Source organism: Nelumbo lutea, chromosome 6, assembly GCF_056320005.1.
Source record: "Nelumbo lutea isolate HS-2025 chromosome 6, American lotus-T2T, whole genome shotgun sequence".
In the NCBI taxonomy this organism is placed as follows: domain Eukaryota; kingdom Viridiplantae; phylum Streptophyta; class Magnoliopsida; order Proteales; family Nelumbonaceae; genus Nelumbo; species Nelumbo lutea.
In genome coordinates, this window is record NC_142689.1 from 65,406,533 (window position 1) to 65,428,128 (window position 21,596).

The 21,596-nt window shown below is 36.7% G+C and overlaps 1 protein-coding gene and 1 long non-coding RNA gene across 2 annotated transcripts; one reads left to right on the plus strand and one right to left on the minus strand.

Moving 5' to 3' along the window:
* Positions 1-13,267: 13,267 nt before the first annotated feature.
* On the minus strand, positions 13,268-15,131 carry LOC148849306 (uncharacterized). The gene is made up of 2 exons (XR_016100654.1): positions 14,260-15,131; positions 13,268-13,918 (listed from the first exon to the last, which is right to left on the minus strand). It is a non-coding gene; the product is annotated as an uncharacterized LOC148849306 (long non-coding RNA).
* LOC148849307 (GDSL esterase/lipase EXL3-like) lies at positions 13,415-18,534 on the plus strand. The gene is made up of 5 exons (XM_088949273.1): positions 13,415-13,807; positions 14,663-14,793; positions 14,904-15,137; positions 17,608-17,863; positions 18,166-18,534. Exons 1-5 carry the CDS (start codon positions 13,492-13,494, stop codon positions 18,357-18,359), a joined length of 1,131 nt encoding a protein of 376 aa, XP_088805399.1. The 5' UTR covers positions 13,415-13,491; the 3' UTR covers positions 18,360-18,534.
* Positions 18,535-21,596: the final 3,062 nt, after the last annotated feature.

A 21,596-nucleotide genomic window follows, 5' to 3' on the forward strand; every position in this document is an offset into this window, starting at 1 on the left:
CCAATTTGACGGAATCCAATTTTTTCTAGTCCAACCATCCGGTCCGGTCTGATTTTAAAATGTTGATCCATTTGTCCTAGTTACAACTGTAAATCCAATTTGTACGAGTGTTATATTATATTTTCATAAATCGACCTAAATTTAACAATATTGACTGACGCGTCAGGTAACCCAAAAAGGAAAAGAATCTAATATTACAACAATTTGACTGTTGTGACTGCTCATGTGGTTCAAAATGATAAAAACAAAATATTATATGAATAAAAATATAATGCGAGGGAACAGTCCCCTAAGAAGAGATTTGGCCATGGGTTTCTGAATCAGTGGTTTAACCATCTGAATTGAATGAATGACTGTTGCAATTTAAAAAAATAAAAATTAAAAAATTAATTAAAATAAAAAACAGTTAATTAAAACTGTTGTCTGTATTGACCGTTTGACCACCTGGGTCACTCACTGACCAAGTCAACAGCGCAGTTTCATCAACCATGGCCGAAAACAGAGTTAGAAGCGTCATAGATCCTCCATCAACATATAATAAGCTCAAAAGATTTTAGTTATCAAGGAAGTTTCTGGCTTATTTAGACGAGACATAAACGAGATCATTATCATTGGAGATGTACCGCCAGCAGAAAGCTCCGGAGCTCTCTCTCAGTTAATCAGTATATATGAAAAAGCCAAAGTTGTTTAATTGCAAAAGACGAAATGGATTGTGATGAGGGGTGATTTGGCCTGATCTAGTGATCGAGATACACGTAGATGCAATCAGCCAGTAGGATAATAACTCAGCAAGGGAGCCTTGTCAGCAGTTCGGGAGCTTGAGCACCTTGGCATAAAGGTACCTTGGCACCCAATTTAGTTTGGGGCCAGAAAACCGAATTGCCAGTTCAGGGCTAAAGAACCGAATGTCAGTTCGGGGCCAAAGAACCTAAATAACAGTTTGGGGCCAAAGAACCGAAGTGCTATGTATCGACTCCAGAAGCTTCCCCAACGAACTCCGAATTTTCCAGGATCGCGACGTTTAATAACAAGGCTCATTCTCACTCTGCCCGAATCGGAGGAAAGTGATAAACCTTATCAGCTGGCACATTGCTCTCATTCGAAAATAAAACGAATCTTATCTATGCAACCCACAAATCCTAGAGCCTTTTCGTAATATTCACGACTACTCAATTATATAAGGGCATTGATCCTCAATGCAAAAGTATGCATGATTATTTGCACCCAAACTCTCTAACATTCATATTTAGCTCGCAAACACACAGAATACTGATTTAAGCATCGGAGCAACCTCACTGGATCTTCCACCCCAATCTCTCTCAGCACTGTTTTACAAATTGATCCAACTTACCGTGCGAATATGTCCAAACAATTCTCCAGCTAGGAAGCTTCAGAGTTCTTTACAAAAGAGACGTGAACAAAAATTGAAAAGTTGACAAGCGTATCAATTATATATACAAAGTAACAAGGAAGAAGGCGCATACGAGGTGTTTTGGTAATATTCTACAGAAACGTTTCTCGTGTTTTCATGAGCAGAAAATAGAAAGGTGCATTATAACTAACCTCTTTTTGCAAATAAAAAGGTATAAGGGTGTTTATGGTTCCATTTAGAGAAGATCTCTGACCAAATCGATAATTACAGTTTGAAAAATTTTCAAACCAAATCAAATCGTTTTAGTATAAAAATCAAAGCAGACCATATATATATATGCTCAATTTTCAGGTTGAATCACGAGAAGAGAAAGGAGATATATTTTGTGTATTTGGTTTAAATTTTCAGCTATGTGGCTTGAGGGAGTAGGTATCTTCTCCCAACATGATCTGTATATAAATTGCATGAGATTTGCAGACACGGATCATGTTTGGAAAGTGTTGGAACAGATTTTTATTGGGAGGAGATCGAAATTCGAGTTAGGGCTGTCAATGGGTATGTTATATCAAAACAAAACAACCCATCAAACCAATTATGCTGTTTTCGGTTCTGCGATTTCATCCTAATTAATAATTGGGTCAGGATCGGTTCTTATTGTTCTGAAATCATACAACATAAAGGTTTTGTAATTTTTGTTATATTTTATACTCAAAAGGATAAATTTTTGCTTTGTAGCATGTAAGATAATTTTGGTTAAAAACACATCTTTTATCAATATACAAAAGTTTGTTATTTTACTGTCATTTTTATTAAGATTTTATAAACATAAATAAAGTTTTAACTATTATTATTTTAGATAGTTATAGATCTCAAGTATAATTGGGTCTAATCAGCTAACATCCAATTGTCCTAAGGATGTAAATAGATTGGATTGGATTTGAATCAGGACATATCTGAATCCGATTTAATACCATGCATCCGAGATTTGATTCAATTGGAAGATTCGATCGGATATCACAAAAAATTACAGAAAAAGCAATATAAACATATTTATAAATAAATATGCTAATAAATATATTAATATATATATATATATATATATATATATATATATATATATATATATTATAAGTAAATATGTTTATAAATATATACATATATAAGTCAGATCAGATAAGGGTGATCGAAAAATCTTATAGAGGGTGATCCAAATTAATCCAACAAATATAAGATCGTGATCCCATTTATTTGCACCCTAAATTGTCCTAATTAATAATTGGGACGGTTCTGGTTCTATCATATGAAACCGCTTAATAATTTGTTCTCAACTGGTACATCGTACCCTATCCGGCCCAAACCAGACCTGACCCATTGATAGCTTTAACTTGAATAATTAACCTTTTAGTAGTTGATGAAGTGTTCACATCTCTGCCCCACAGCATATGCCCGCCGTGTATTGGAAACATCTCCCGATGATAGTATCAATCTCGATGATGTCATCATCGGGAGATGTTCCCAATACACGGCGGGGATGTGCTGTGGGGTGTTATGGGCGGGCTCCTTGTGGGGTGGAGATGTGATATTGTTGATGAATGTTTTCTCGCTCAAAAGGAATATTAAGACATTATGGGTAAATTTGCTAGCTCTAAAAATATCACAAATAGACTTGGCAAAAAGTTGACCCAACCCAACCCAACCCAAAAAAGCAGGGTTAGGGCCTCATATTTTGGCTAGCCGAATTTGAAAATGACCCGACCGGAAAAAAAATTGGGTTGGGTTGGGTCATGGGTCAACCCGTTGACCCGTTTGTCAAGTCTAATTGGGATTATTTATGCATTGTTAGAAGTTTCCACTCTTTATTTTTTTCTATTTAGTCTTTACTTTTTATTGTTTACTCTTTAAATTATTAAATGTTCAAGTTTTTTATTTTATATTTAGAATTTTAAGGTTAATTCTTTTAATTTTTGACATTTTTCATGTAATTTTTCTTCATTTTTTTAAAATTCCAATTATTTTTTGGGATGATCCGAATTGACCCATGATTCAACCCTAACCCAAACATTTAGGGTTAGATTATAGCATTTGTCAACCCAACCCGAAATTCAACCCGACATAAAATCAACTCAAAGTACCTTGACCAAACCCGAAACCGACCCACCCTACCCAATTGCCAGGTCTAATCACAAATCATGATCACCCGCCTTGTTGCAGGTTCTACGTGGCAAGGTCGATGGATCTCACGTGCACCCTGCTCTGTCCCCATCCCTTATCCCCCTCTAATGTAATTCGCATTACAATAAATAATGCTAATCCAACAAAGCTCGATGTGATCATGGCTAGGCCGGGTTAGCATTTAAGATAAGCTATATCTTGCGTCGAGGCCCGGCCCTGTTCAGGTTCTGGGTCTACGAATTAAATACCCTATCTGGGCCTGAAAAGAAAACGTAAGCCCAATCCTGAAAATTAGGGACGGGCTATTTTCTGCCCAAGCTTAGTCTAAGACTCTAAGTTCACTTCAGTCCCCAAAATTGATCCCTGGTCTGATCCTGAAAACCTTTGAAACCAAACAAGCCGCATTTAAGGAATGGAGCCACCCTGACAAAAGTTACTAGAATCCGATTATATGGAGAGAATCCAATTTCTAGAAAGCCCATTGTGCATCTACTACTTTGCCTAGAAATGATAATAACAAGAGTCGGTTAGTAGAGGAATAGCCAGACAGATTGGAGAGTTGATCTATTGATGAGGAGGCACTGAGGGTAAAAGATGGGCCATGGGCAGTTTATTCATTTAATTTTTTTTTTTGGGCAGGAGGGACAGTTCATATTTAATAAAGGCCTCCATCTTGTAAAATTTATTGGGCTTAGGAAGTTGGACGTCCAATTCAAGGAGATGGTAATATACGGTGATTATCTCGGCTGTGAGGAGGCGGCAGCACTAGCCCAACTTGGATGCGTGTGTTGTGTGGACCAGAGCTCCGCCTTAGTCGCCGCACTACATTCCTACATTTTGGAAGCTGATGCTAGAGTAAGCACTAAGGACTAAGGACCACTCCTCGGGTCATTCATCTTCATCGGTTCCCATCGGAAGTTTCCCATCAAAATAATAAAAATAAATAGAATGAAACAAGGTTTTAAAAACCCATCGGAAGTGGAGCCCTTCTATTCACTGGTTTTTAGATTGACAGTTTAACCATTAAATGATCCGTTTCAATTTTAAAAATAAAAAATTAAAATAATAAAATTCAAAAATCAGGTTAAATGGGTCGACGGTTTAATTGTCCAAATTAACGGTTTATTAATTAAATTAATGGTTTTTAACCAAAGACCAAATTAAGGATGAAAAGGAACCTATTGTCTGGATGATTTCCAAATGATCCGACTGTCCGGGCCAATGGCAGTTTAAAAACACTGAAATGAAATGAATGAACAATATACGAGAGATTAATTCATCTATTTAAATGTGAAAATTGGCATTATTTTTTGATGGAATTCAGGCATTCAGCGAATATCTAAAAGTTTCCAAACGGGGTTAGCGGAACTTAATGGCTGTGTAACCAATAATTACACCTCGCGTTAGATATAAATTATGGTGGTCCAGAGTCCAGACTTCAGAGGGCTGGGCCCGCACGTTTTTCTTTCTATTCTCCGCTGGGTGGCATTGTTTGGGCGGAGTCCAGTAACCCATTAGTAGGGCTGTCAATGGGTCAAGCCCGATGGATCCAAACAAATTGGGTCGGTTCTGGTTTCAGGAACTGGAATCGATAAATCGGTTTTGATTCTTGATGTATTGTCCCAATTATTATTGGTTTGAAAATAGGTTTTACTTATTTCAAACCAATCCAGATCTGATCTGACCTATAATATTTTGAGGTTTACTATAATCAGGTTCGGGTCAGACTTGATTATCCTGAGAACTGATTGATTCGGTCCTAGGTTTAAAATTACAGACCTATAAGAGTTCAATTCGATTCTGAGTTCTTCTAGTATTTTTTAGGGTTTATAGGATAAGGGCAACTTTTTACCCTTAATATCAATAAAAAATAATTGTTTTATATATTAATTAAAATGAAATAATTTTTTTGGAAAAATATCAAGTCAGGGCAGTAGACACTGTTACTTGTCTTCCTCCTCTGCCTCTGTATCGCCGGGTTTTTTCATGTGCACAGCCGGTGAAAACAATGCGAATCGGGTGAGGTGTGGGGAATATATGATTGATTTTGTTTGTTTTTAAGACAAATCTATGGTTGATTTACTTTTGCCTAGTTTATTCCGGATTCGTATCTTGGTGTGCTCTTTTGATTCGCATCGTGGACTCTCCAGTCTCCAATCTCAAGTTGTTCTAGATCAACACTTTAAAAGTAAGTACAAGCATATATGAATGTGAAACCGATGACCCGGTAATATCTGTCGTTGAGACTTGAGAGTCGAGTCTGGATCTCTACTGCACTTTTGTTCCGGTAATATCCGTAGTTTCTCACGTGCACAACCGGAGAAAACGACGGCAAGGAAAAGACTTGGGCGGAACGCCGTGACGCCATCGGGTGAGTATGAACCCTCCGCTCGTGTTCCATTTCATGCACCGACATGGGCGGACAAGAGGAGGAAGAGAAATGAAAGAAACAATCGATTCATAAGGAAAAATGATAAAATATATGGCCGGAATCTTATGATCCTCTGGCAAGCATTATGGATTGCGGAGGTTCTGTGAGTCCTTGGATATGGACACTTGGACATGGCCGACGGTTTGTTTTTAGGACGTAGTATTTCTGATTATTATTTGGCCTGAATCTTATAATCTATTTGCATGAATAGGCAGAGGAGGAAGACGAGCAACAGTATCTACTCCTTTCTTGATATTTTTTCAAAAAATTATCTCATTTTAATTATTATATAAAAATATTATTTTTTATTAATATTAAGGGCAAAAAGTTGTTTTCATCCGCTAAAAACCCTACTTTTTATTAAAATTTATTTTAATTTTAACTAAAACAATCCAAACCTAACCCATTGATAGCCCTAATTGCAAGTTCCCACTCTCAACGGCTATAAATCACAGTATTTGGGATGGCTGTCAGATTCGGACCTGACCAGACGGTTTAACCGGTTAGTGAATGATTTGGTGATCTGATAAGCTGGTTCACCAAATAAAACTAAACTATGGTATTTCCAATTTACTATGTATGCCCGATGTTAATATGAAAAGAAAAATAAGTACACATAAGATGGTCCATCCATCAAAAATTGCCGTCCTTATCCGATGCACATAAATGATAAAACCCTATGAGGCGTACGTGATCGCCCCTTTAATACAAGAAAATTAGGGAACCCCCTCTCAGAACTGAGAAGGTTTCATTAATTATATACTTTCTTTAGGTTTTCGTCTTGTCTAATAAAAAGTAAAAATTTAAATGACTAAATTGCCCCTAATTTACTTCTAATGTGACAAATTAAATACCCTTAAAATATGTTATTTCTCTCTCTCTATACAATAAAAAATGATGTACAATCAGGTCATTAACTAATATATCATGCATCGTACATTTTTTGGTTGTTCAATTTATTCAAAGTCAATTCAATTCATATATAATGAGGAGGGACATTGAAGTGGGAATCTGGGATACAAAGAAATAAAATAGGTAAGGAATGTTAGATGAGGGATATATTCCTATATATCCTATCTATATTCCTTATCTAACAATGAATCCGGATTTCATCCTTACCGTTTTCACAAACTTTTTAGCCGTGGGAATATTTTTTTCATGAACCCCATGAATGAAAATATAGAAGTATGGAGAGATGTTTTCGATGAACGGCTGCAAGTATTGTGAGAACAAAATCCGATCTCTCTAATAATATCATCACCAATTAAGATTGTTTCTTATGTCCCACACCATTGTTAAATTATATACAGTTAAATCATTTTTTATTATTTTCATCGATAATATGATAATAATAATTGTTATTGCCAAGGATGGGGCCGAGGGCAATAAGGTAACTTTGCTTCGATCCAAGGTTGATGAGTCTTATCTATGAATAAGAGGAGAGCACATGTTACAGGCCTCGGGTATTATCCCAAGAGCGGAGACTCCGACGGTCAAATTAGTCAAGCACTTAGGAGGGGTTAGACCGGGCTTGAGACAAGGGGGGATGTTTGGAACTGTGGTCATTTTCAAAAAAAGAAAAAAAAACATTGCCAGGTTGGATCCGCATAGGTGTTTCAACAAACACCCATGTTTCTTATTATTTGGTTCAACTGGTTATTAAAAAATCGGGACCCTACCGATGCATGAAACGCCAAATCAGTGAACTGTTTTCCACAACGGTTAACTGGTGTGTATCCTTTGTGATGCTTACCTGTCAGTACAGATGATGAAAATTACCTTACCAAACAGTATAGTGTTGCTCACTGTCTATGTTGCAGAAGCATTTTTTGTGAAAAAACAGTTTTTAGAAACATAGGCATTTTTTTTTAAAAATGGATCCCAAAAAACACCCACGCTTCCAAACACCATGAAAATCACTCTAACAAGAGTAAAACAGTTTAACTTAATAAACCCCGTTTTATAATTAACCTTGCCATAAATTGATTGGAGACAATTAGAGAAAAACGACCAGAATATCTCATTCAACGGTGCCACGTGGTGCCAACCAAAGCCTTGCCATATGCGCCTACATGAAGATTTATATATAGGAATATTAATTTCTGCTGAATCCAGGGGCTATATAACAGAGTGCTATATATTGAAAAAAAAAATAGGACAAAACAAAACAGCCTAGCACCAACTTATATTGATCACAGTAGCTGTATTGCGTTATTGTTTTCATGTTCTTGTTCTATCTTTGCAGAGTTGACCATAAGGCATTTGATTGATAGTCTTACCAGTTTCATTGACCAAACTAGTGATCATTTAAATTGCTTTGTTTTGATCATTAAATTAAATTGATTTTTATTGTGTACGTGTGTATATAAAATTCAAAGCAAATTAATTTGTAAAAGCCTAATACAAAGTATGTCAAACAATTGAGATAAGATATTGTTTTCCTTTGATGAATGAGATAAGAAATCACGTGTACCCTTCATGCGTGTGTTTTCATGCAATATGTTGGTACATATTTTTATTAAACTTTTTACTGTTCATTCATAAATGCCCATGTCAGAAACCTAGATTCATGTTGGATTTCTGAAAATAAAAGAAAAAAACACTTTTCCTAAATATCACTTCCCCGAATAATAAATGATATCCAATCTTGATATGAATAATTAATTTTGTCATGAATCCTGTGTTTGATTGTCATATAAATGCAAATATATATATATTTTATTTCTTTTTGGTTTGTAAGTGGGTTTTCAGTTTTAACTTGTTTTTGTTATCTTCTTGTTTGTTTTAAATGGATGCAAAAGGTAGATTAGTTGGCCTTTCTCTCATTCGATCAATTCGAGATTCGAAAAATATAAATTTATATAAAAAATATGAAAATGTCAAAAAAGATGTTTTCCCCCTCTTAATCATTGCATTTTTGTATGACAAACAAACACTTATAAATATGATGAATTGGGATGCATAAATACCCTGAATTGATGTTTGTAGGAGGAAATTGCCAAAATGTGTCAAAACAATTTTACCTATTTTAGTAAAGATTTTTTATGGATAAAACATAAAAGAATTATTGTATAATTTATCATGGGAATCAAAAGAATAAAGTTAAACTTAAATAAATATTAAAAAAAAAAAAAAGAAGAGACCTAAATGATGTTGCTTTACCATTTGGGTTTAGTTTGAGAAGAGTACAGGACTCACAAATACTACATGCATTGAACATATTTACATTTGCACTCATCCACACAAAACCTTGCAGACATCTTAAATTTCACTAATACAAATTCATTTTTATTTTGCAGAAACACATGCAAATACCATCCCATATATAAAGGTGGATGGTTTTCCTTCATTTGGTTTTGGTGGACGTAAATTAATGGTCAGTGGTCAATGCAGTAGTTGTTGATAGGAAGAGGCGCAGGTCCGTGTTTTTAGCAATAAATAAATAGCACTTTGTGATGGGTTGTCCATGGATGTTATTTTCAAACATGGCTTTCTTATAAACAGATGGCCATTAATCAAAGCATTTGAATTTACTGCATTCCCTAATAATTTGATTTACTCATTAAATATTTGTATTTGATTTGTTTGCAAAATTAAGAATTAGGTGCCACTAGGACTATATCAGCAAAATAATAAATAAATGTCTATACGTTGGGAGAGGCGCTAAAATGAAACTTTCCTTAATGATGGATATATAGAAAAATTAAGGTTTATTTTTGCAACCGAAATAGCAGCATTTATCAAATAAACGCCCACTGTTCCAAACACCACCCTACTTATTTTGAATCGATCTAAGAACCATTGCAAACCGGATTTCCTACCCACTAGCTATTACATCTCTATCCACACTTGTTATTTTCAAACGACATGGCCTTGTTATAAACAGTTGGCTATTCAAAGCATTTGAATTTACTGCATTTCCTAATTATTTTGAACCGATCTACGAACCATTGCAAACCGGGTTTCGTGCCCATTAGCTATTAGATCTCTATCGACACTACCTGCCTTGATTTCCAGCCACACGTCGCCATCTCATATTATGAGGTGTGCAGATCCAATGTACTGTGGGTATTCTCAAACCACATGGCCTTGTTATAATCAACCGGCCAGTCGAAGCATTTGAATTTACTGCATTCCTTACTAATTTTGAATCAATCCAGGAACCATTGCAAATCAGATTTCCTGCCCACTAGCTATCAGATCTCTACCCACAGGTCCCACACTCTATCTGCCTTTAATTACAGCCACACATTACCATTACCATGTTGTATTATGAGATATACAGCTGCAATGTACTGTGAGTAGGCCCCATAGGTGTAAATAGGGATACTGAGTAGGAGGAAATTTATTCAAGAGAACCATTTGATACATGAGCAGATTTATATCAATTCAGGTGAGATGGAGACAAAGTCATAAACACCTTAGCTGAACTACCTGTCACAGTTGAAATCACACAAGTACTTACTGTGGGCCCCATCATAAACAACCGTTATAGGTTATTGCCCCCGCAACTGAAAGGGACGAGTTATAAGGTTTAACCTGCTCAACAGGTAGTTTGTTTTGGATCGGGTGGTGCCAATTTCTACAGCCAGTAATGTGCGTGGTTGTAGCATTAATTAGCATTCCTGCGGTTTGTTTCTGGGATCCGGGCTTCGTGAGTCTGGACTCACGAGACCCATAAATAGTCTGAGGCTCCATAATCCTGCCACATGCCCTACATAACTGTGATGTGGACCCATCATAAATATTGCATGCTAATTGGACCATTAATTATCTTAAGGGCTGTTTGGCAAGTTTTTTTGAAAAGATCTTCTGGTAGTTTTATGCATTGAATTTTTGCATGAAGATCTAAGCAGCTTGAAGATAATTTCGCTATTACACGTCTTTCCGTGTCTTTCTGTGTGAGAATAAAACGACAAAGATGCAAAAATTTCTATTTAGAACTTCCCAAAATTAGTCCAAAATAAGCTTATCACGACTTTTTGATCCATCGACTTTTGGCTGCTAGATCTATTATGAACCAAACAGAAAAAAATCTCACAAAAAGACGCACCAAATGGAGCCTTAGGATCCATTTGAAGCATATTTTTCGGAAGATCTTCTGGTAGATCTAACAGTCAAAAGACTCATTAAGCTTTTGCATGAAGATCTAAGCAGCCCGAAGTACATTTTGCAGATGCACGTCTTTCCGTGTCTTTCCGTGTGAGAATAAAACATGAAAGACACGAAAATCTTCACTTCTCATGACTTTTTGACCCATCGATTTTTGGCTGTTAGATCTATTATGAACCAAATGGAAAAAAATCGCACAAAAAGACGCACCAATGGAGCCTTAGGGTCCGTTTCAAGCGTATTTTTCGCAAGATCTTCTGGTAGCTCTAACAGTCAAAAGACTCATTGAGATTTTGCATGAAGATCTAAGCAGCCTGACGTACATTTAGTAGATGCACGTCTTTCTATGTCTTTCCATGCGAGAATAAAACATGAAAAACACGAAAATCTTCATTTGGAGTTTTTTGAAGTCAGCCCAAAATGGGCTTTTCAGGTTTTTTTGGCGCTATGGCTTTTGGTGATTAAATCATTTGTAAATCAGACGAAAATAGACCAAAAATTAATCCACCTAACTTACAAACAACCAAAAAACCACACGGAAAGACACACCAAATTAACCCTTAATTAACACATTATTTATGCCCCAATTACTAAGGGAAAAAAATTGAATTAATCAACGGTTGTCAGATATACTCTCAGGAAGGGCCCACCTGGGTGACACAGATCCTAGCCGAAGTACCCAAATATCGATCCAGTGGCCCAAAATCCAAAATGGCCTCTTCAAAATGTCAACCAACTCCATCATATATGTATGGACAAGGGAGCACACCATTTGGTCCAACGCCCAGTGGGTTTTTGTCAGTCCTCGTACACCTATACATATTTACAATTCACCAATCGTATGTTTGGTCATTTTTCCATGCGTTAACACAATATACGGAGTTACTGTAGGATTGGGACGGTTGAGACTAACCACGCGCAAATAACTTCATTTATTAGCACAAGGCTACTGTAAAACATTGATTGCTCCAAGTTTTATTTGTTTGCGACACAAATTTGAATTCATACAATTATACAATGTTTGTACTCGATTAGTTTTGCATTCATTTGTTTTTAACTATGGTGCTAAATTTTAAGGTTGTTCATGAAACCGATCAATTTGACTCAATTCAATCTGAGTTAGTCGATTTTCAATTACTTTTGGTCAGTTTCAATTCATGTATTGTGTTAATTGGAGAGATCAGGTCGGTTTTCAGTTTGGTAATGTGTAAACCATTTTGATTGGTTTCGGTTCATGCATTATGTTAACCTGAGAGGTCAAGGTCAGCTTTGGTTTGGTCAAGAACAAATGGTTTTCATAGTATGAAAACCTTACTTCAATGATTTAATATATGATTTTAATCTATTGAAAACATAACCAAAACCACTTCCGACAGTTTTGAATCGATTTATCAAACCAATAAACCGACCCAAATCAATTCTTCACAGTAGGGTTGACTTTCATTAGTGGCTGGTTGGTTTTGGGTGGCCAATTTTCTAATCCAACCTATCAAGTTGGTTAAGTTGGCCAAACAGCTTAAAACCGAACGGAATCAACCTATGAACATGCACTCCTAAATTTGCACCACCTTACTTCTACCTTTATTCTCTTTCATATAAAATATTTAATGGAGGTTATATCATTTTGCTTCTTAACTTCTCCTAAATAAGTAACTTCCTCTCTCTCCACTCTTTTTTCATATAAGGTGGGGGAGTGCATCATTTTACTTTCTATCTTGTCTGTTAGCTAGGTTGTGTTTGGTTGCAGTGCAATCTTATTTGTAATAGCATAAATGCATGGGAGTGAAAATGAAAAGAATGCAAATTCTGGTTTAATTTTGTTTTGGGTTTTACTTCAGGTCTTATTTTACTTCATCTGTATTGAAATCAAGTAAAATAAGTTAAAATTTGAAGCAAAAATAAATCAGAATTTGCACCTAAATCATTTGCACTACTATAATATTACATCAGTACAAATTTATTTACATTACAACCAAATACAGCCTTAAACGGAGGAGACAAAGTCAATTCTGAAACAAAAATAAATCAGAATTTGCATTGAGCATTTGCACTGTTATGCATTTACTCCAGTGAAAATGAATTTAACACTGCTATGCATTTAAACCACAGAGATTGCCTGATTAATTGTGTGGAAACAAGCGAGTCGTGCATTCAACAAGAACCAGAATGGCGTACGTCGAATCATATTGTATATTTTAGATGCACAACTGTAAATTATGTTCACAGATTAATAATTGGGTCCAGAGTATTTCTTTTAATATCTCAACCACTAAAACGCCTCAATCTTACTATTCGGCCAATATATAAATATCGATCGACATGTTGAGCAGGTTATCTTTACTTGCACTCTTCTCCATTCCACAGTAAGAGCAAGGCTGCAAGCAAGAAAGCTCTTTCCTTAACAATGACTCCTCGCTCCCCAGAACTGAGTTTTGCTTTTTCTTCTTCTTCTTCTTCTTCTTCTTCATCCATTTCTCAAACCATTATTTTCTCTCTCTTCTCTTCTCTTCTCTTATCAACCATTGATGCCCGTCTCACCTTACCTTACAATGCAACAGTCCCAGCTTTGATCGTGTTTGGAGATTCAATTGTAGACTCCGGCAACAACAACAATCTTGCGACCTTGGTTAAGTGCAATTTCTCTCCGTATGGGAAGGATTTCATGGGAGGAATACCCACAGGAAGGTTTAGCAATGGAAAGATTCCCTCCGACCTTATAGGTAGTACTCTCTCTCTCTCTCTCTCTCTCTCTCTCTCTCTCTCTCTCTCACTCACTCCCTCTCTCAAGTGCGTTCAGGCAGCTTCCTCCTCTACGAATGCATGAGAGATGCCTGAAAACACGTTTCATATCACAGTCCTGAGCACCACTTCCAGTTTCTAGTAGCAAGCACATACACAGAGAAGAAAGAAAAAGAAGAGTACGTGCATAAAACGAATATCCTCTTTTATCAAAAAGCATTAAATTAAAAGTAGTAAAAACCTTCTATATTGAATTTAATAGGATAGCTAGGTTAGCTAGAGCTCTACAGGTACAATTGTAGCTCGTGCAATGTTTCAAACAGTTGTTGTGTTGACTCTTATCCTCTCTGTGATCCGACGATTTCAGTGAGGTTCAACATCGATCACCCTCTTTGCTAAAAAGAATGAAAAAGGGAAAGAGTAGGTGACTCACATGGAATGGAATAGATACAGAGGTATCTACAATGCGGATGTGTCCGGCCTTTCTGTAAAATGGGTTCTGCACAAACCAGTACGTAGATCAGTTAAGTGCTCGCTGATGATAATTTTAGTACTGGGGGACTGGTGAACCATAATTAAGCTTTTCGACAAACAGATACCGGACAGTATGGATCTCCCATGTTAACGGCTGTATCTAGGGGTGGGGGATCCATTCCCATGCATGATTAACTTTTGTCCTATTCGTAGCACTTATGGCCACGCTATTCATTACCCAAAATTGATGATAGAATAACACAGTACTCATAAATATATAAGAAAAACCTATATAGTTGTTACTTAATGTTACTTTCCGCCAAGTGATTTGCTTAATTTCCTTGAAACTTTTGTTTTTCCAGCTGACAGTCTTGGAATTAAGCAGCTTTTGCCCGCTTATCTCGACCCCAATCTAAGAACAGAGGACCTACTTACCGGAGTAACCTTTGCTTCAGGCGGTACAGGATTTGATCCTCTCACCCCAAAAGTCGCCGTATGTTCATCATCTTCTTCTCCTTCCAATCATTCAATATTTACATTTGTCTTCGAAGTGCCGATTCGTTCTGGTCTTTCCTTTAATTTCTTTCATTCCTGAAACATCAGGCGGTTCTATCACTGTCGAAGCAATTGGAGTTGTTCAAAGAGTACGTGGGAAGGTTGAACGCAGCGGTGGGAGAGGAAAGAAGCGCAACCATCATATCTGAGAGCATGTACATTGTTTGTGCAGGAAGTGACGACCTCGCAAATACATATTTCACTACACCCTTCAGGAAATTGAGCTACGACGTCCCCTCTTACACCGATCTCATGCTCCAGTCGGCTTCTAGTTTCGTACAGGCAAGTAGTCCCAAATCCCAACCTATTAAACTAGTTTTTTCATTCTATAATAAAGTTTTTAAAATCGGACCGGACAGCGAATCGTTCTGGGTCCGGTTCCTGGGTCGAACGATCTGCCCGTCCAGTTCGAATGTACTGCCCGTTTTGACAGAAAAAATTAAAAATTAAAAAAATAAAAATAAAAAAATGGCCAAAAACCATTCCTGAGTTGAATGGTTCAACAGTCTGACCGCATGGGTCAACAGTTCACTGACCAAATCAATGTTTTTTGGCCAAAAACGGTTTTGGGGTTAAACAGAACCGACCAATTAACCTGTTCCCAGTTTTTTCAGTATCACCGTTCAGTCTGGGTTTGAAAACATTATTCTATGCCTTAGATTGTAATCACTACAGGGTGGGCCTTTGGCATTGTGGGTGGGTTGCTCGTAAGGGTGTTAATGGACCAGTTTAAGAATGGATTCATCAAAATCAAAATCAAAATCAATTTAGGTGGATTGGATAGACCAATAAGATATATTGAATTGGACGAGTCCAGACTTAATATAGTGGTCCAATCCCCAAAGTATTTATTGGATTGGGTTGGATTTGGTCCATTCATAATGGGGTTTTTATTGGATTGTGTCAGAATGAATTAATATCTAGTCCATTGATAGAAGATAAGAATACAAGTGTCAATGGATGAGGTATGGATTGGAACAAATCTAAACTAAAAACAATTTGATAGAGTGGATGGTCCAAACATTAAATTAATTGGACTGATCCAAAATGGTCCAAAGAATTTATTGGATGGGATTGGATCGGGTTCATTTGTAATGGATTCATAATGGGCTAGATCAGATTGGTCTAAATCTGGTCCAATTGACACCCATTTTATTCCATTGCGATTTGATGACTAGGATTCAAATATGGAAAACAGCCTCCCTATACCTCACATTGACAGGAACCTCATACAATGGAATGCCCTTTTTATTAGATGGTAATCACTAACCAGCAATTTCTCTAGATGTTTTAAAAACCTAGCTGAAAATCAGAACTACTTTGACCACTGGTTTCTAGGTCAGTGGTTCGATCATTCATTCGAATGAACGGCCCGTTTCAATTTAAAATATATATATATATATATATATATATATATATATATATATATATATATATCCCGCACCCTCTCTAATGGAAGACCATATATGCATGACTGCATCTTCCTTTTTTACCGCTGATAAATTAAAGGAACCACCTCAACTTGATGTCAACTCTTGTGGATTTCTGGAGCAATGCGACTTGGCCCGGATCAGCTCCGGTTCGTTTGGTCTAATTGGTTAGACCATTATATGGAATTATGCACAAGCATTTTATAGTACATATGCCATATGAATATTTACCAACCATGGTCATTCATGGTCCATTGCTGGCCCGGATACAGACGGTCACTATGTCCTGCCTGGCTCTTGTAGTTGTGATGTGTACGTCAGCCGTATGTTAATCGTGGTGGTAGACTGGTAGCTAATATTAAGTTAGAGTACATGTACTGTTGTACAGGAATCATAATTCTTCATGGTTGAAGGAGTTCGGAATAATTTCAGATTTCCTGTCCACACAAATTTTGCCCACGTCTACCCACATAACATGGCAGTTATGTATGGAGAACACTTCATGCTCTTACATGGTATTATGCAAGGGAAAATGTTTTTATTCACCGGATAGTGTTGTGGATAGATGTGAGAAGAATTCTCGTGAACAGGAGATCCAGATTCGCTTAGAGTGCATATCTATTCCTCATAAAGCGCTTCTCATGTGGACCTCACAGTATGTTTGAGTATATTGGGAATATCTCCCGTACTTATATATTATTATTTAAGGAGATGTTCACAATACACAGTACTGGGATGTGGCTGTGAGATGCATATGATAAGCGCTCTATGAGGAGTAAATCCAAATTCAAGTGTGTGGAGATTATTGTCTCGCCTTTTTTCTAAACTTCATTAGGCTATACAACTGGGTAACCCATTCACATCCTTAGACTGTAATTAAGTTGTTGAGAGTGTAAATTCTGATTTACTTTTACTTATATTTGAACTTGTCTTATTTATTTGTGAAAAGTAAAATAGGAAGTAAAATGGTGTTATCCCACCTTATATGGAAGTAAGAGGGGGTAAACAAGATGATGTGGCCCCCCTTTATATGATAGGAATTTAGATTAATTGAATGCTTTAACTGTTTAGCGGGCTGTGAAATCAACGATAAGGTTCCACGCCAGTATTTAAATATATGGGATAAAGCGTTCAGCTAAACCTATAATAGAGGTGGAGAAGGATTAACTGAACACAACAACTGTTTGGGTTGTAGAACCAATGATAACTTTTCACACTGGTAATAAAATAGATGAAACTCACAATTATTTTATTTTGCATCAGTTTTTGAGGTGTAAAAGCAGTGCAAATGTGACAAATTAAATGGTGAAATATCATGGCAGGAGCTGTATGGTTTAGGGGCAAGAAGGATTGGATTGATTAGCATTCCACCAATAGGATGTGTGCCATCACAAAGAACCTTAGGTGGAGGAAAAGACAGGAGTTGTGCAGAGAACTACAATGAAGCGGCAAAGTTGTTCAACACCAAACTATCTTCAGAGCTAAACTCGCTTAAGCAGCAGCTCCCCCAGTCAAGACTTGTCTATATTGATGTCTACTATCGCATACTTGATATCATACAAAGGCCTCAAAATTATGGTAATCATCATTTCCATATCAATCTTTTTTATACACTCAAGCATATATATATATAAGGTGTCAATGGACCGGTATTGGATTGGACTCGTTTAAATCAAAATCAATTTAGATGGACCAATAAAATATATTGAACTAGAACCAATCTGAATAAATTGGATGGCTCAGACATTGAATTGGACTAATCTAAAATGGTCGAAAATATTCATCGGATCAGATTAGACATGATCCATCTGTAATAACCCCATATATAACCTAAAACATCTTCTGGGAAATCTAATCCTGCTCTGTGTTGTGTCTGTTAGGATTTGAAGTGATAAACAAAGGATGCTGTGGTACGGGGAAGATAGAAGTAGCGGTTCTGTGCAATGACTTAGACCCTCTTACGTGCTTAGACGTTTCTAACTACGTATTTTGGGACAGTTACCATCCAACAGAAAAAGCCTACCGGAGCGTTGTGGAACCAGTATTGAGCAAACACATTAACGAGTTCTTCTGAGACATACTCATCATAAACCAAGGGAGATTCTTTTCTTCTTCTGGGTCCAGATGATCTCTATCTACACAAACATCGTTGCATTCACATAGCTACGAGATATTTGTCTTTTACACCTCTTCTATGTTAAAAATGCTCCTCAATTAAATGGATTTTTCAGTAGATTTAGCATCTTGAATTTGACTGGGCTTTCACATCTCTCTATTCCAACCTAATCCATCTTCAATTTGACTGGGCTTCACCTTGGAGCTCGAGCTATGAAACATGTTTAATACGGTTGTATTTGGCATGTCTTTCTGCATGGTCTTTCAGTTGTTTACAAGCAAGGAAGACCGATTTTCGGTCAATTTCCGTTTGACGTGCAGAAGATTTAATCGTGAAAAGACATGAAAAGCCCATTTTGAAGCTGATTTCGACTGAAAACGTGCTTCAAAAAATCAATACATCTTTTGACTGTCAGAACTATCAAAAAATTTTCCCAAAAAGACATACCAAACAGCCCTACATTCCTAAAAGACTATAATCATAAAATGAAATTGAAAATAAAAAGGTTTAATTGCTTAAATATAAATATACATGTGGTTTGACCAAAATATTTGAATATACTTTGTGATTTGCAAAACCACTAGGAAATACCTTGCTAAGAAGGTCCCATATAATACAGATAGGCCAGATACTGGTGTTGTTTTGAACACTTTTTCTTTCCTCCATAAATAAATTCCCCTTTTCCCTGTCGCGCGAGCTCTGTTTGTTTCGTTACCTTGGTTGTTGCTTGAGGTTCTTTTCTTTCTTACCCTCTTTTCTGAGTTTTGGCATGGATAGCAGAATAGGTGATAAGGGCTTTTTGGGTTCTTGTTCGTGATATGTCTAAGCTTTTTTTATTTTCTCATTTGATAAGTTGTAGAAAAGAAAATTGTGAATGCGTCGAACTCGATCACTCCAGAAGGCAACGACGGCAATTGTGGGACTCAGGTCTTACTGAATGTCTATGATCTAACCCCTCTTAACAACTATGTTTACTGGTTCGGCAAGGGAATCTTTCATTTTGGGATTGAAGGTACGAGATCCAACTTAGGTGCTTTTCCTTTTACCTTTATGGTAAAAGCTTCATGTTGAAATGTGTTGATTTTAATTGATAAAAAATGATTTCATTTTATGATGGGCTATATGTTTACTTTTTTTATTTTTTTTTTATTTATGATCAGTTGCATGATGATCTCTAATTTTGTTAGTTTCGGGTGAGAGATTACTTGGGTTTTGAATCTTTTGATTATCTATTAGATTGGGTCAATTTTCTTTATTGTGCATTTCGTAGTTCAGGATATAAATCTAGGTCGATCGTGGGTTATCTTGAATTTTCATAGTTCAGCAAGAAAAAATAAAACAAACCTTGTTTGTCTTCTCTGGCATAGGTAACCAGCGTTCTCTTCTCTGACGATAGTGGTATTAAAAACACTTCTAATGGTGGCAAATGCTTTATGTTCTGACGATATTTTCCCAATAAAATGGTGAAAATCTTAGTATAATGCTTTTTGGCGCTGTTTTTCCCTTGATTTGAGCTTTTCCGATGGCATATTCTGATTATCAGCACCAGTAGGGGAGAATTGTGGTCTTCGTTAGAAGAGTGAACAGTGGTTCCCACTTGCAGAGATAGGTTATTGTAGTGGAGGTCATTTTTCATCATTTCGAAAATGACTCAAACTCAGTTATCGAAAATGAGATGGTTATTTACATCTTTTTATGCTTTGACTAATGGTGAATTAATGCCAGGTACCGGATTGTCACAAATTGAAAGTTTGGGTATTGAATTGTTGCATTTTAAAGTTCGAGGATAATTATATTCCAATTCACCGGAACCATTAATTATTCTTTTCTTGGGTTACCCAACAGCCAATCACCTTGGATTAAATGGACACAATTAATCAAACCCGTAAATTAATGGTTGGTAGACCTGTTCATGGGCTAGGTTCGGGTTTGGCTTTTGCCAAATTTTGAATGGAGCCTGATCCACAGCTTGAGCCCGATACGGTGTAAGTCAGGCCCAAAGCCTGGCCCATGAACAGGTCTAATGGTTGGGTTGGGCGGGTTAACATGTTGGGTTAAAAAATTGCCACCTCTACCATCAGTGAAAGTTGGAACTCCGACTCTGAATTGGCATATGGATTTGGCCATATCAGCATGCTTAATTAGAGTGCTCAACCCCAGCTTCGTCTATTTATGCAGAGGGGGCTAAATAAGGCAAAGCTTCACTTAGACTCGAGCCATTTGAATTGAAAAAAAAAATCGGGAAAATTCTTGATAGGTATCCTATACTTTAGGGTAAATGCAAATTTAGTACCCGAACTTTCATTTTACAATGATTTAGTACCCGGTGTTAACCAGCTGTAATGTCATGCAAAAAAGACAAAAATGTCTTTCAAGTGTTATCTAATTTTCTTTATCAACCATCCAGTAAAACCAAACCGACAGTGCCGCCTATTCATCCTCTCGCCTCTTCTCTTCGAGGGAGAAACCTTTTCAAGCACTTCTGCTTTCTTCTTCTCACTCACCATTACCTTTTTATTGTTGTTCTTTGGGATACTGCACTGCAATTTCTTCTATTCTTTTGGGGGTTATGATTTTCCTCAGTTATGGATTTGAAAAGACTTGTATTTTCGAGCAGTTTTCTCATGCTATCTCTTCACGGAGAAAGATAATTTCTGGTTTTGGTTTGGGTACAGGGGTTTCACTCTTTGTTCTTTCCGTTATTTTGTTCAGCAACCCGTTTATTAAGGGCTCTCTCGTCAACCCAATGTTTCAAGGGTTTAACAGCATTACGGGTAATTCTTCTTTTGTTTCGTGACCATTCTCGTTTTCAAACATTCCTACTCCTTCTTCTTCTTCGTCTTCTGCTTCCGCATTCGAAACTTTACTAATTGAGATTATTCATTTTCATCCATCAGAAATTGGTCAAACAAACATACAATTCAATAATCAATTATGCACTTTCCCAGAAAAAGATACCAACAAAGCAGGAATCAATAAAACTTAAACAAAGTCACTAAAACAAAGGATGATGCCATGAAAAAGAAAATTGTAAGGTTTCAGTCACTTGAATCGTGTCGGAACCGTAATCCTGAAACGCAATAAATGACAAGATACTCAAATGAGGGATGGAATGATTACATGATTTAGCCAATTTGATGAACGTCGCAGCTTTTTCGTATAAATCTGCGGCATCTTCGTATTTATTGCCGAACA